General features: G+C 33.6%; 1 protein-coding gene across 2 annotated transcripts in view; it reads left to right on the top strand.

Moving 5' to 3' along the window:
- The window catches only part of SEMA3D (semaphorin 3D), a 203422-nt gene that overhangs the window by 173788 nt on the left and 17282 nt on the right, over positions 1-12352 (top strand). For both annotated transcript variants that reach the window (XM_017956998.3, XM_009203529.4), the window contains 5 exons: positions 619-841; positions 3215-3303; positions 5251-5292; positions 8334-8491; positions 11039-11103. In XM_017956998.3, coding sequence (XP_017812487.1) covers positions 619-841; positions 3215-3303; positions 5251-5292; positions 8334-8491; positions 11039-11103 — 577 coding nt within the window. The remainder of the gene's footprint in view (positions 1-618; positions 842-3214; positions 3304-5250; positions 5293-8333; positions 8492-11038; positions 11104-12352) is intronic.

The raw sequence follows: 12352 nt of genomic DNA, 5'->3' as shown, positions 1-12352 counted from the left end.
CGCATAAGTCAATTTTAGACAGAAGTATAAAATTCCGTAAGGGTTTCTTCGCAGACTCTTTAGGAGAAGAGCTGTTGAATTGTTCGAAGTGTAATTTTCACACTAATCATAAAATAAACTACATAATTACAATTTCAAGCTATTAAATACTTTGAAATTAATTTTTGTGAACTGTTTATTTGTTCCTTTTTTATTTTTTAATTAAACATGGTTTCATTTGAACCGAAATTATAAATTACTCAAAAGAAATTGAAAATAATGGCTTTCCACATGTTCTCATGTTTATAGATCAGTTTCTTAACAGTTATTTCAAGTTAGATTTCAAATATCTTCATTAGAAACAATCTTCAGAAGAAATAATCTTCATAAGAAAATAATTCACTATGGAAACGTTAAAAAATGCAGATATAATTTAGAAAATTTTTGAAGGAGAAAACTGAGTTTACATTTATTGGAGGCACACTGCATTTATTTACAAGTACACATGATTCCATATTGACTTTGTTGTCCATTCATTTAATACTATTGATGATAAGCTATACAAGCTTTGTTGGAAATAAGTGTGAACTTCTCAGGTGCATAAACAATGTCTTTACTTTCCTCCACATTTATTTTCAGTGTCCAAGCAAAACCTATGACCCACTGATTAAATCCACCCGAGATTTTCCAGATGATGTCATCAGTTTCATAAAGCGGCACTCTGTGATGTATAAGTCCATATACCCAGTTGCAGGAGGACCAACATTCAAGAGAATCAATGTGGATTACAGACTGACACAGATAGTGGTGGATCATGTCACTGCAGAAGATGGCCAGTACGATGTAATGTTTCTTGGGACAGGTAAGCTAAAACTGGATTAGGATTTTTTCAAAAGGAATTTTTCATTATTAGACAAAGAGAAGAAAAACTTCAAAAATATTTATTGTTCAAAATCAAAATGAGTAATTATTAGATAAAACCTTGTCAACATTTCTTAAAATTATGTAGCTTTTAATTGATAATCATAAATATCTCCGAACTTCATATTTGAGATTTCAAAATGTATTTGACAGCAATGTGCCTGCTCTACCTTACATGCTTAATACATATTTGTTGAATGATTTTGAACTAAAATTAAACAGGTAGGGCAAAGCAATTTTTATTTTCAAACTTTGCCTTTCCCTCTCTTTACAAGTATACGCCCAAAAGATTCCTTCACCTGATTTTGAGAATCACTAACTTAGTTGACTTAAGATAGATTTTCGAAAACATTAAGCATTACTTTGTGAAGGTCTTTAAATAGAAAGTTCTTGGAGATTATCTTTCTTCTTGAATTTTGTGCATTGAAATGTATTTCAGGGCCGGGCGCGGTGGCTCACGCCTGTAATCCCAGCACTTTGGGAGGCCGAGGCGGGCGGATCACAAGGTCAGGAGTTCGAGACCACGGTGAAACCCCGTCTCTACTAAAAAATACAAAAAAATTAGCCGGGCGCAGTGGCGGGCGCCTGTAGTCCCAGCTACTTGGGAGGCTGAGGCAGGAGAATGGCAGGAACCCGGGAGGCGGAGCTTGCAGTGAGCCGAGATCACGCCACTGCACTCCAGCCAGGGGAACAGAGCGAGACTCCGTCTCAAAAAAAAAAAAAAAAAAAAAAAAAAGAAATGTATTTCATAGACTTGGTTTTTAAGCCCATTGTATTTTCCTTTGCATGTCAACTCAATAACTATGAAATGATTAAAATGTTTTTATAAAAAGAAAAATTTAATCTCAAAAAAGGTAAAAGTATTAACTAATAATGTCATGGAAAGTCTAATGGCAGTAAAAATAACATGTAGCATTAAAACAAAAGCACTGTATTCCATATCATGTTATATAACTTAATGGATCAAGCATTTCATAAAGATTAAAAATTAAGAATTTTCAAGAAACAAAACTTTTTATTAGAATAGATATTTAAGAGTTCAAAACAATTTTAGAATAATTTTATTTTAAAAAAATATGGGTCTTATAGAAGTTAGGTTTATTAGGAAGTATGTGTGTGACGGACTCACAGGACTTTTGTCATCGATTGTCAAACCTGATTATTTTCCAGATGGCAATTCCACAAACCAGAAAAATAAGGGATATTCCCAAGACAACAGAGATAGAAGTTAAAGAGTCAAAAGTAGAATTAATTAGTTGCTATTAATTCCCACAAGTTTGACACTTAATTTGCACCCTCCACCCAAAACTAGGTCTTCAGCAATTCACTGCAATGAACGTCAGTTAGCCACTAGGTGGTACTATCTAACCTTTACTGAGAAAATTCTAGACCTGCTAAGATAGGCTTTTAATTTTGATATTTGGAAAAATGTACATTTAAAATTCTTTAAAATTCCCAGAGTTATTTAAAAACAATTACATAATTCAGACTATTTTGTGCAAACAGGATCTTTACTATATACGTTACTATACTCCAACCCCAGTGCTCAGAAGTTTAAAAATGCCTATATTGTATAAATTAAAGTGGGATTGTTTTTTCTTTTTCTAAACTCTTCTTTTAATTTTCTTTCTGTACTAACCTTACACCTCATGGAATTTCAATGTAAGATGATGTATTTAAGATACCTCTTTTAAAGGTCAATTTTTGGTTTGCATTATCAACCTTGTATTAAGTTGACGTTAAATAATTTTAAACAAATCTTCCATTTCTCATCTATTAATAATGATTCTGAAGATGGAATACATTTGAAGAGTGAGCTACAATTTCCCTCAGATAGCTGCAATGAATTTTTTGTTCATTTGGCAATGTTATTAAAAGAATATATATCTGTCTTCCATGAACTGGATATAATAACTATTAAATAAATATATATTACATGGAAGGAAGAGAGAGAACTTGTTATTTTAATGTATTGTTAACGTTTTAAGTTAAGGTTCAAAACATTTGCTCTACCCTTGTTAACATTTCAAACAATATTTAAATTAGACATTATATATATTACTTTTGTTAAGAATATACTCCGAATATGCATCCTTTAATATTCTCTCTATAAATGGGTGTTCTACTAGCTAAAAGCTATATTTTAGGAGGACAAAACTTATACATTAAACTTCATTTCATATATGTTTCATTGAATCTCTTTTTTGTAAGGCATTTAAAGAGGAGGGGAGTAATTTGAAGGTTTCTGGGAATATGCTTACCACTGATTTTTGAGATAGAAACAATGGGATCATGCGTTATACTTTTTTTTCAGACATTGGAACTGTCCTCAAAGTTGTCAGCATTTCAAAGGAAAAGTGGAATATGGAAGAGGTAGTGCTGGAGGAGTTGCAGATATTCAAGGTAAGACTTAGTCCAGAGTTCCAGGAGAAGAGATGTTGAAACTGAGTAGCCCTTGTTATAGGGCACCCTTGTTTTAATACATCATCACGTTTCCCAGAGAAGCCTTTGAAATTAGCTTTCTTAGTTTTCTTTTCCCGAAGCAGTGGAAAAAGTTTTATAGGCGACTAGGAATGGGACTCACCTTCCTCTGTAGCATACCGCTGAATTCAGGGCTCCCGGGATTGCCTCTCATTACTGCATTCTCTAAGCATATAGTCAGACAAATTGCCACATTAAATGAAAGCCTGGGGTCTCTTTTACTATCCAGATGCTTTTCTACTTTATAAATTTTACTTTTCAATTTTTTCCCCAATTGAATTTGAGAAAACTAGACCAGTGTATAAATCATGTGTCCCTGCTTTTCTGTAAGGAAATTAAAAAATATATATATAGGTTGCATGATACTAAGTCTTCATGTATGCTAAATTCCTCTCGCCCGCCAAAAAGAGTTAGTAGATCTAGAAGAATAGTTCTCCAGATTTGGAGAATGAATGCCTTTGACTTTTAACAGTAACTCTCAACTGTGGCATGTTTTGTAAATCCTCAGTAAAATTAAGTTTACAATTATTTGCTGATAATAACATTTGAAATACTTTTTTGCTTAGAGAAACTTTTTTTAAAAATATGCTTTGTCTATTAGAACATTTTTATTTAGACTGTTTATTAAAATGGATTGTTTCTATGTCAATATCTAATGCTTTAAAAGAGAATAAAGCCCTCCTCTGTGAGGTGCTCAAGTTAATTAACATACTGAGTTCCACAGGATCCTGTTTACATTGTGATGATAATAGTGGTCAAGGAGTTAACAAGAACAAGACCTGCTATCTGGTGTCTACCAAAACAAAATCTTGGGTGGTTCCTAGGGGAAGGCCAGATGTCAAATATAAGTGTGAACCCAGAGGCCAAAAAATACAGTCCCTGTAACACACATAGTTGCATTAGAACAAGTCTCATTCAATGGTGTTAGACAGTGGTCAAGAAGAATTACTTGGATTCTTCTGTTAAAATTACATAATGACCAGCTTTTGTTTTCTTTTCTCATTTTAAAAACAGTTTTATTGTGGTATAATTGAAATACAACAAAAAACTGAATATATTTTATGTATATGATTTGATGTTTGGCCATGTTTTTAAAATTGATAACAAAAAATGCTATTTGATAGAACTTTCTCACTGAAATTTTTTCTTTAATATATTTCTTTAAACTTTAACATCTGGTAGTCCTTGTCAATTAGTAAATATGAGCTGATGCTAAATGAAAAATAGCAGAAAGATGATAGGTAGATGGAAATTTTTAAAATCATCTTGTCCTTTTTCGTTTGGTAGCTTTTTTGTTCATGTTTCTGATTTTATCTTGCATGCATCAAGCCATATTTTCTACAAATAAAACTAGCCTTAGTTCATATCATGAAATCATTTGCACCAGTATTGTATAGTGTTCCGTAAAGAATGTGGTCATCCACAAGGAGCACTATAACTGTTCAAAACTCTGCTACTTAAAACAACTTTTTGAACCACTGATCTAAGTAAGAGCAGAAAGAGGTAATAAATAATTACAGAGATGTTCTTGTCAACACTAGTTTGGCTTATATGGAAGCCGTTAAGATAAGCAGATTTAGAAGAAGAACACTTGTGAGTAACTGGGAACAATTTTCAATGCAGAGTATTTTCTTATGTATTTAGGTCACTTATCTTTAACAGGATACTATAAATAATGATTTTTATCATTTCTGTTAAGGTACAAACACTAAATTTTGAAGAAAATAGCAAACAATAAGAACTTTTTTTCCTTATGTAATAGACTTGATGTTTACTTCAGTGATATATGGCATCAGATAAAACAACATATTGTTTAATATAAAAACCTGTTAATGATTATCTTTATTGACATTTAACTTCTTTTTTCAGCACCCGTCGATCATCTTGAACATGGAATTGTCTCTGAAGCAGGTACTTTTTAACTTTTGTATGAAAGTTAACCGCAAAAGCAATGGGCTGCTTGAATCAAACTTTATTTGGAAAACAATCCATTGAAATTGGAAGTTAAATTTTAAGAAATGTAAAATGTTATTTGTTTCTCTTGTAATTCATTAGAGACCATTGTTTCAGCCTTGCCTTGGGAGAAATTGAGTTAAATTTCATTAATTGAATGATGCATTCTCCCTTTCCTTTGGATCTTAAAAACTGAACTCACTTTCCTAGTCTCATGAGAATGTCCCTCTCTCAAGCCCATTAGACATTCATGTAGAATATCAACCCTAACCATTATAAAGGGTTTTAAATCTGGGAGTCTAGGATTTAGAATATGAACTGTGGTGACAAACAATCCAAAAGTCAACCTTCAACATGTCACATAATATCAAACTCTCAGAATCAATTTCCTCAACAGTGAAGTTAGAAAAACAATATCCACCTCCAGAGTTTGTTGGGAGTTTAAAGAGGATGCTTCATGTAACATTCTAAACAGAGAGCAGACACACAAGTGTAAAGTAAATGGTAACTAATTATAATAACAGTAATAATCTTTAACATGATTTCATAACTCTCTGATGATATTCCAAATTGTAATTGATTCAAGAGATTCAGACTGCACTATTATTTCTGTTTGCACCCCCAATATTTAAGAAAGCCATATGACATGTTCAACATCAAGGTGTTGCTAAAATTGTCTTAATCTATTACAGTTCCTATGGCAGAGTGATTTTTTTAGAAAATGATCCAAATAGTTTTCTTCTTCAGGTCTTTGTCATTTATTTGTTCATTCACTTATCATTTATTTATTGAAGGCCTAAGGTGCTTGGAGGGTACATAAATGAATGAATAACACAGCTCGCCATTAACCTCCAGAAGCTCACAGTAGAGCTGAGAGTCAAAGGAAGATGCTAACACTGCACAGTAATAATAGGGTATATGCTAGAAAGACAGAGACAAGAAAGGGGCCTAAAGAGAGCCAGAAGGAACAGGGAAAGATAACTGAAAGATGAGACATACAACTTGAATTATGAAGGATGTCCTACTTAACCAGATATATTAAAAGGAGAATGGAATGGAAGAGCATGTGCCAACCAGAAGGGGAGAATCTTTGCAAAAGTGTGAAGAGTGAGAGACCATAGCTTATTGTAATAAGTGTGTGTACAATTAGGTTATGGATCATATGTGTGTTCAAACGGGAGGAAGGCTAGAAATGAATCTGGAGAAGTAAGACAGAACAAGATTAGACACATCTTTATATATCCTCCTAAGAAGTTTAGTAGCATATCTTAAAAACAATGAAAACTCCTGGGTGCTTTGGTAACGCTCACCTGTCGTCCAGCTACTCAGGAACCTAGAGTGGGAGGATACCTTGAGCCCCGGAGCTCAAGTCCAGTCTGGGCAACATAGTGAGATCCAGGCTCAAAAAAAGAGAAAAAAAAAAAAAGAAAAAAGCCATTGAAAAGGAAAACAAACAAACAAAAATACATTAATGATTAAGCAGAAGGGTATTATAATAAGATTTTCTTTTTAGAAAAATCGGTCTGGTGCGGCAGTGTGGAAGATAGATTGGGTACTGGGGTAGAGGTGGGGGTTGTTGGAAAACAAAATCAAAGCCAGCAGAAATAGGACACTTACAAGTAATCTAGGAAAGAAGTGATAAGGACTGAAACAAAGTCAGTGGCGGTAGAGAGGGAGGAGACAAAATAGATTAGAAAATTCTGTATGAGAGAATGGAAATGAAGTGATGACAGACTGAATGTGAGAGAAAGAAGATTCAAAGACAACTCCCAGATTTCTGTCTTAGATGACTTGGTGGATGAGGGTGCTGCTCTCCAAGGTAGGGCAGGAGGAATAGATTTAGGGGGGTTATTATGTTCATATTTATACTGTTTTCAAGATATGTCTAAGTCTTTTGTACAATATAAAAGGTAAATAAATAAGAAGCAAAAAGAGGGAAACCCAACATTTAATGCAAAAAAAGAAATCACAAAGGAGACAAATGTCTTAATCTGAAATAAAGAGGGAGAATAGAAAGTGGAGAAAGTTTCAAGGAATATATAGTCATTAGTGTCAAACAGTATAGAGAATTTCAGTAAAACAAATACTAAACAGTGTTCATTGCATTTAGCAACTGGGAAGTCTTAATTGACAGTTTAATGGATGCTAGAGGTGTAAGACCTATTTCTGTAAGTTGAGTACTATGTTATTATGCCGATACCTATTTCTAACATGGATTTCCTTCCTTTAACTCTTGAAATGGTCCACTAGAGTGGACCATGAGTTCTTTGGCACAGATTGTGGCTTATTCACTTTTATCACCCCTCCTCCTCCACCACTACTACCACAGATACTCAAAAGAATGTATAAGGGAAGTAATTCATTACTTTCAGGACTCATATTGAAAATGTGATCTTATTTGCTGGGTTTTTCAGTATCATGCAGCCTTGCATTTTTGGTATGGCATCCCTCAAGCCTGTTTGATACTTTCTTTCATGATAACAAATACTCTCTCTCCCATTAATAACTCATGTTCTTTCAAGGATCAGTACTTCAATAACAAATGAAACAAATGAAATGGTTAATTGAAACCAGGGGAATGCTTTATAAATTTATTTTCAGTCATCTCTTATATAAGGAGTCATGGGAAGTCTTGGGAAGACCGTGAGCTTTGCCTATAGCATCTGTGCTGGACATAATCTCTCAAAGTACATTTTCTAGTATTGAGAAAGAATTTGACATCTTAATTCCTGTCTAACAGCTGGTTTTTGACCTTCTGAAATTACTGCCAAGCTTGTAGAATGCTGTCTATTTCAGCATCAAAATCTTCAAACTATCATCCAACCAGAATAGAAATGATTGACTTATTTTACTCCTCATTATGTTTCTGTACAAGTGTTTACAATGGGCAGGACACCCAGAGAAACAGATTTATATGTATTATGTGATATTCAAGAAAAGAAAATTCTTAAGACTAGTCTGAAAGATCTTCTAATTCATTTGTTTTACCCGATTTGCAGCAACAATTGTACATTGGTTCCCGAGATGGATTAGTTCAGCTCTCCTTGCACAGATGCGACACTTATGGGAAAGCTTGTGCAGACTGTTGTCTTGCCAGAGACCCCTACTGTGCCTGGGATGGAAATGCATGCTCTCGATATGCTCCTACTTCTAAAAGGTAAGAGGCACATTGAGTTAGTATAAAGCCTTCCTTTCTACAAGATGAATATCTCACATTAATGCCTTGTCTTATAGTTTAAGTTAAAGAGAAAATATATACCAAACATGGCCTATGGAAGGAATATTGAAATCAAAATGTTGTTTTATATTTTTACATAAAATTTAATTTTGAAGGAGGATAAAACAGACGCTCTGAAATTCTGAAATATGGAACTTCGAACAATTTTAATATATTGTTTATTCACTATTTTGGCTTTTGTATAATTGTTCCTTCCCTATTTCTTATTTCTAAATATGCATATACTGATGCCTACTGTTTTGCAAATAATATATAAATATATATGATGGTACAAGCACAGATTGTATAAAACCCACAGTGTAGCCCAGTGACTTGGTATAATTTTAGTTTTACTCTAATAATTATAACTTGGTCAATTTCTGCCACTCATATAATTAAACAACGAACATTTTCCTTACTGTTTGTAGTTCATTGCTTTATGTGTTCTTAGAAATAGTGCTATTTTGAGCCAACAATTCCAAGCTAGGAATTTGTTCTATATACACATGTGCAAAAGTACCACAAAGTTCTATGTTCAAGAATGTTTATTTCAGCATTATTTTTATAGCAAAATAACTGCAAACAATCTGAATGTCCATTGATATGCTTGCCGCTAGCTAAATATATTATATTAATTAGTTTAATGTCAATTATAGTAACATTATTTTCTAAAGTATTCAAAGTATATTTTCCTGTAGGTGAAAAGTAAGCAAATGTATTTTTAGGTCTGTTTTCAAACTAACAGGCACATGCTAGTGTCATTACCACATGTACACTTTTTTCTTTTTGGAATTTTATTGATTTCTCAAATTCTGATTTCTAAGAAATTACGGATTGAATGTATAGTGCAATAGCAAATATTACTTAAAATTAGAAAACATTTTATATTCCCTGAAACCCATGAATTAAATTGAAATGGGTACATATGATTATTAGAAATTACAAGTTAAAAGTCACCCACATTTTGTTATAGTTTTTGGCCAAGAACATACTCATTATAGTCTTTGGGGAATGCTTTCCTGGAAAGCTGAAAAACAAGAATGCTCATTAGTTGGTAATAAACCTCAGTGTGATGAATTGACCCTGTTCCTTAAGAAGCCAAGATTTAAAAACATTCTTGACCTTATGTACCTTACACCATCATAATTTTTTCTTCTTGTATTTCCCAAGACTGTATCTCTGATCTTTCAGACATGCCACTGTGATGTTTTCCCTTACCTAACATAATGTCATGTGAGCCAAAAGATGTGTATAATGGATGAATCTTGTCATCTGTTGTCATCTGTTCAGCATTACCCTCAAGGAACACTCTAGATATCACAGAACGTTTATTGGTGCTTTTCTGATCTCTGAAGTGACAAAATAAAATAGCCCAAGCAAATGAAAATATGCTGTAAGGGTGTAAGAACTTGCTTAGATGTAGCAGGGTTTTTTTGTTTGTTTGTTTTTCTTTTTCTTTTTTATAAAATAGTTACTACTTTATTTTAAGGAAAATGTGTGATATAATACAAAAGCCATTGTTTAATATTATTATTATCATAACTACCAGAAAAACAATTTGAGCTACTCATCAGCAGATAGAAATAACAGGTAGTTTTTTATACCATATTGAACTTATAATTCTATTTCAAGTTACAGTATTTAGTTTGTTGCTTAATTAAATCTATGCAATAATGAATCTTTCCATGACAAGGTGTTTTGTATTTGTGTATATGTTCCTATCCACTGACTGAACTCTTGTATATATTATTATTTCTCAATGACTGACTAAAAAGAGAGTTCCTAAAGAGAGTAACTGGCCGGGCGCAGTGGCTCATGCCTGTAATCCCAGCACTTTGGGAGGCCAAGGCGGGCAGATCACCTGAGGTCGGGAGTTCGAGACTAGCCTGACCAACATGGAGAAACCCTGGCTCTACTAAAAATACAAAAAAAAAAAAAAAAAATAGCAGGGCGTGGTGACACATGCCTGTAATCCCAGCTACTAGGGAGACTGAGGCAGGAGAATCGCTTGAACCTGGGAGGCGGAGGTTACGGTGAGCTGAGATCGCGCCATTGCACTCCAGCCTGGGCAACAAAAGTGAAACTCCGTCTCAAAAACAAACAAACAAAAAAAGAAACAAAAAACAAAAAAACAAAAACAAAAAAAAAACAAGAGTAGCTATCCTCATTTTAATTATATAAAACCAGGATTATATTTTTATGTAACCTTTATTGTTGAATACTTTGTGAAAAATCAGAGAAAAAGAAGCACAGTTAAATAAAATTCATGTCATCTCATTGTCTGAACAGGATTGCTTCTATTAGGACCTCACTACCAGTAGTTTTTAAAATCAATGTTAGATTGATTGGAATATTGACTTGCATTTAAGTTGAGCTGTAAGACAAGCATAGAACTGCATCTGCTACTGTTGTTAGTGTTAGATGTAGCCTTTCTATATGATGGTAATCATGCTTGAGGTTCTAATCAGTGTAATCCCCTTTCCGTAGGAGAGCTAGACGCCAAGACGTAAAATATGGTGACCCGATCACCCAGTGCTGGGACATCGAAGACAGTAAGTACAGCTTCGATATGCTTTTTCTGTGATTTAAAATGCTAAGCCCATTCTTTTGTGTACTTTTATTATATGACTTAAACCATCTATTATCTGGGAATATCTCCATTTTTTGTAATGCATGTGTTCTGGAAGAGCAACAGGAAATTGTATAAATCAACCCCTGTCTACGTGCCTAATAGAATAATCCTTTGTTATATCATTATTTGTTTCATATGTCTTTTAAAATTCCTAAACTGTAGCCTTTGTTTCTTTTTACTACCATATCCATCCTTATAAAGTTTGAAAACTGCTATTAGAGATAAAACAGGATATAACAGAAAACATTTGGACATTTAGAGTAAACTCAAATAGACCTCCCAGAAGTCTGGTAAAAGTGTAGGTCTTATTTGAAAGAAGTTTTTAGGTAGCCTATACTTTATTTATATTCACCTATCAAATCATATATTCACTTAATCAATAAATATTTATTAAGCGACTTTCATATGCATGTAATTGTCCTGGGTATACTATGTGACTAAGAAACTCCTTAGAGAGCTTATGAATCTTTGGGGAAATGTCATAAGGCACAATTAGTGATAGGGGAGTTTAGTGAAAGAGAGGCTGTATTGTTTAGAAAAATGAATCATAGAATAGAAGGTCTTGAAAGCCTGAAGGAGAAGGCCAGTGTGGGGGAGTAGAGAGGAGGCCTGGTGAGTGATTCTGAAAACAGAGAAAAAAAAAATCGATAAAAGTATGTATTCCAGAGCTTCAGTTACTCTCCACTCTCAAGCTCTACCTTCAGATAGAAAATATGTGCACATACACACCAAACACACACACACACACACACACAAACTGGTAGAGGAAGTGCACATTCATCACAATGTTACTGACCACCCCACCAGTGATGTAAGTAACCCAGATTTCATAATCTATAACTGGTGGTCTGGTAGTGTTTTCTTGATTTAAAAGCAAAACAGTTATTTTTAACTTATAACTTAATTCTTCTGAAAAATAAGCCTTCATCCAGATTAGTATGTTTGGGTTCTTGTTCTAATGTGTAGGTGATTCATTGTGATGTCCATTGGTTTAGTTACCAATCATTACTGTGCGATACATATGCAATTCTCTACACGTGCATATGAAATGTATCAGGGATGATTATAGGTATTGAGGATATAGCAATGAACAACAAAGAAAACAACAACAGAATCTGTGCATTCACAATACTTATATTCAAGAGTGTGTTAGGGGAGAGAGCAGACAA

This window comes from Papio anubis, chromosome 4 (assembly GCF_008728515.1).
Source record: "Papio anubis isolate 15944 chromosome 4, Panubis1.0, whole genome shotgun sequence".
Classification (NCBI taxonomy): domain Eukaryota; kingdom Metazoa; phylum Chordata; class Mammalia; order Primates; family Cercopithecidae; genus Papio; species Papio anubis.
Note: the sequence above shows the minus strand (reverse complement) of the source record. Positions and strands in the feature narration are given on the sequence as shown.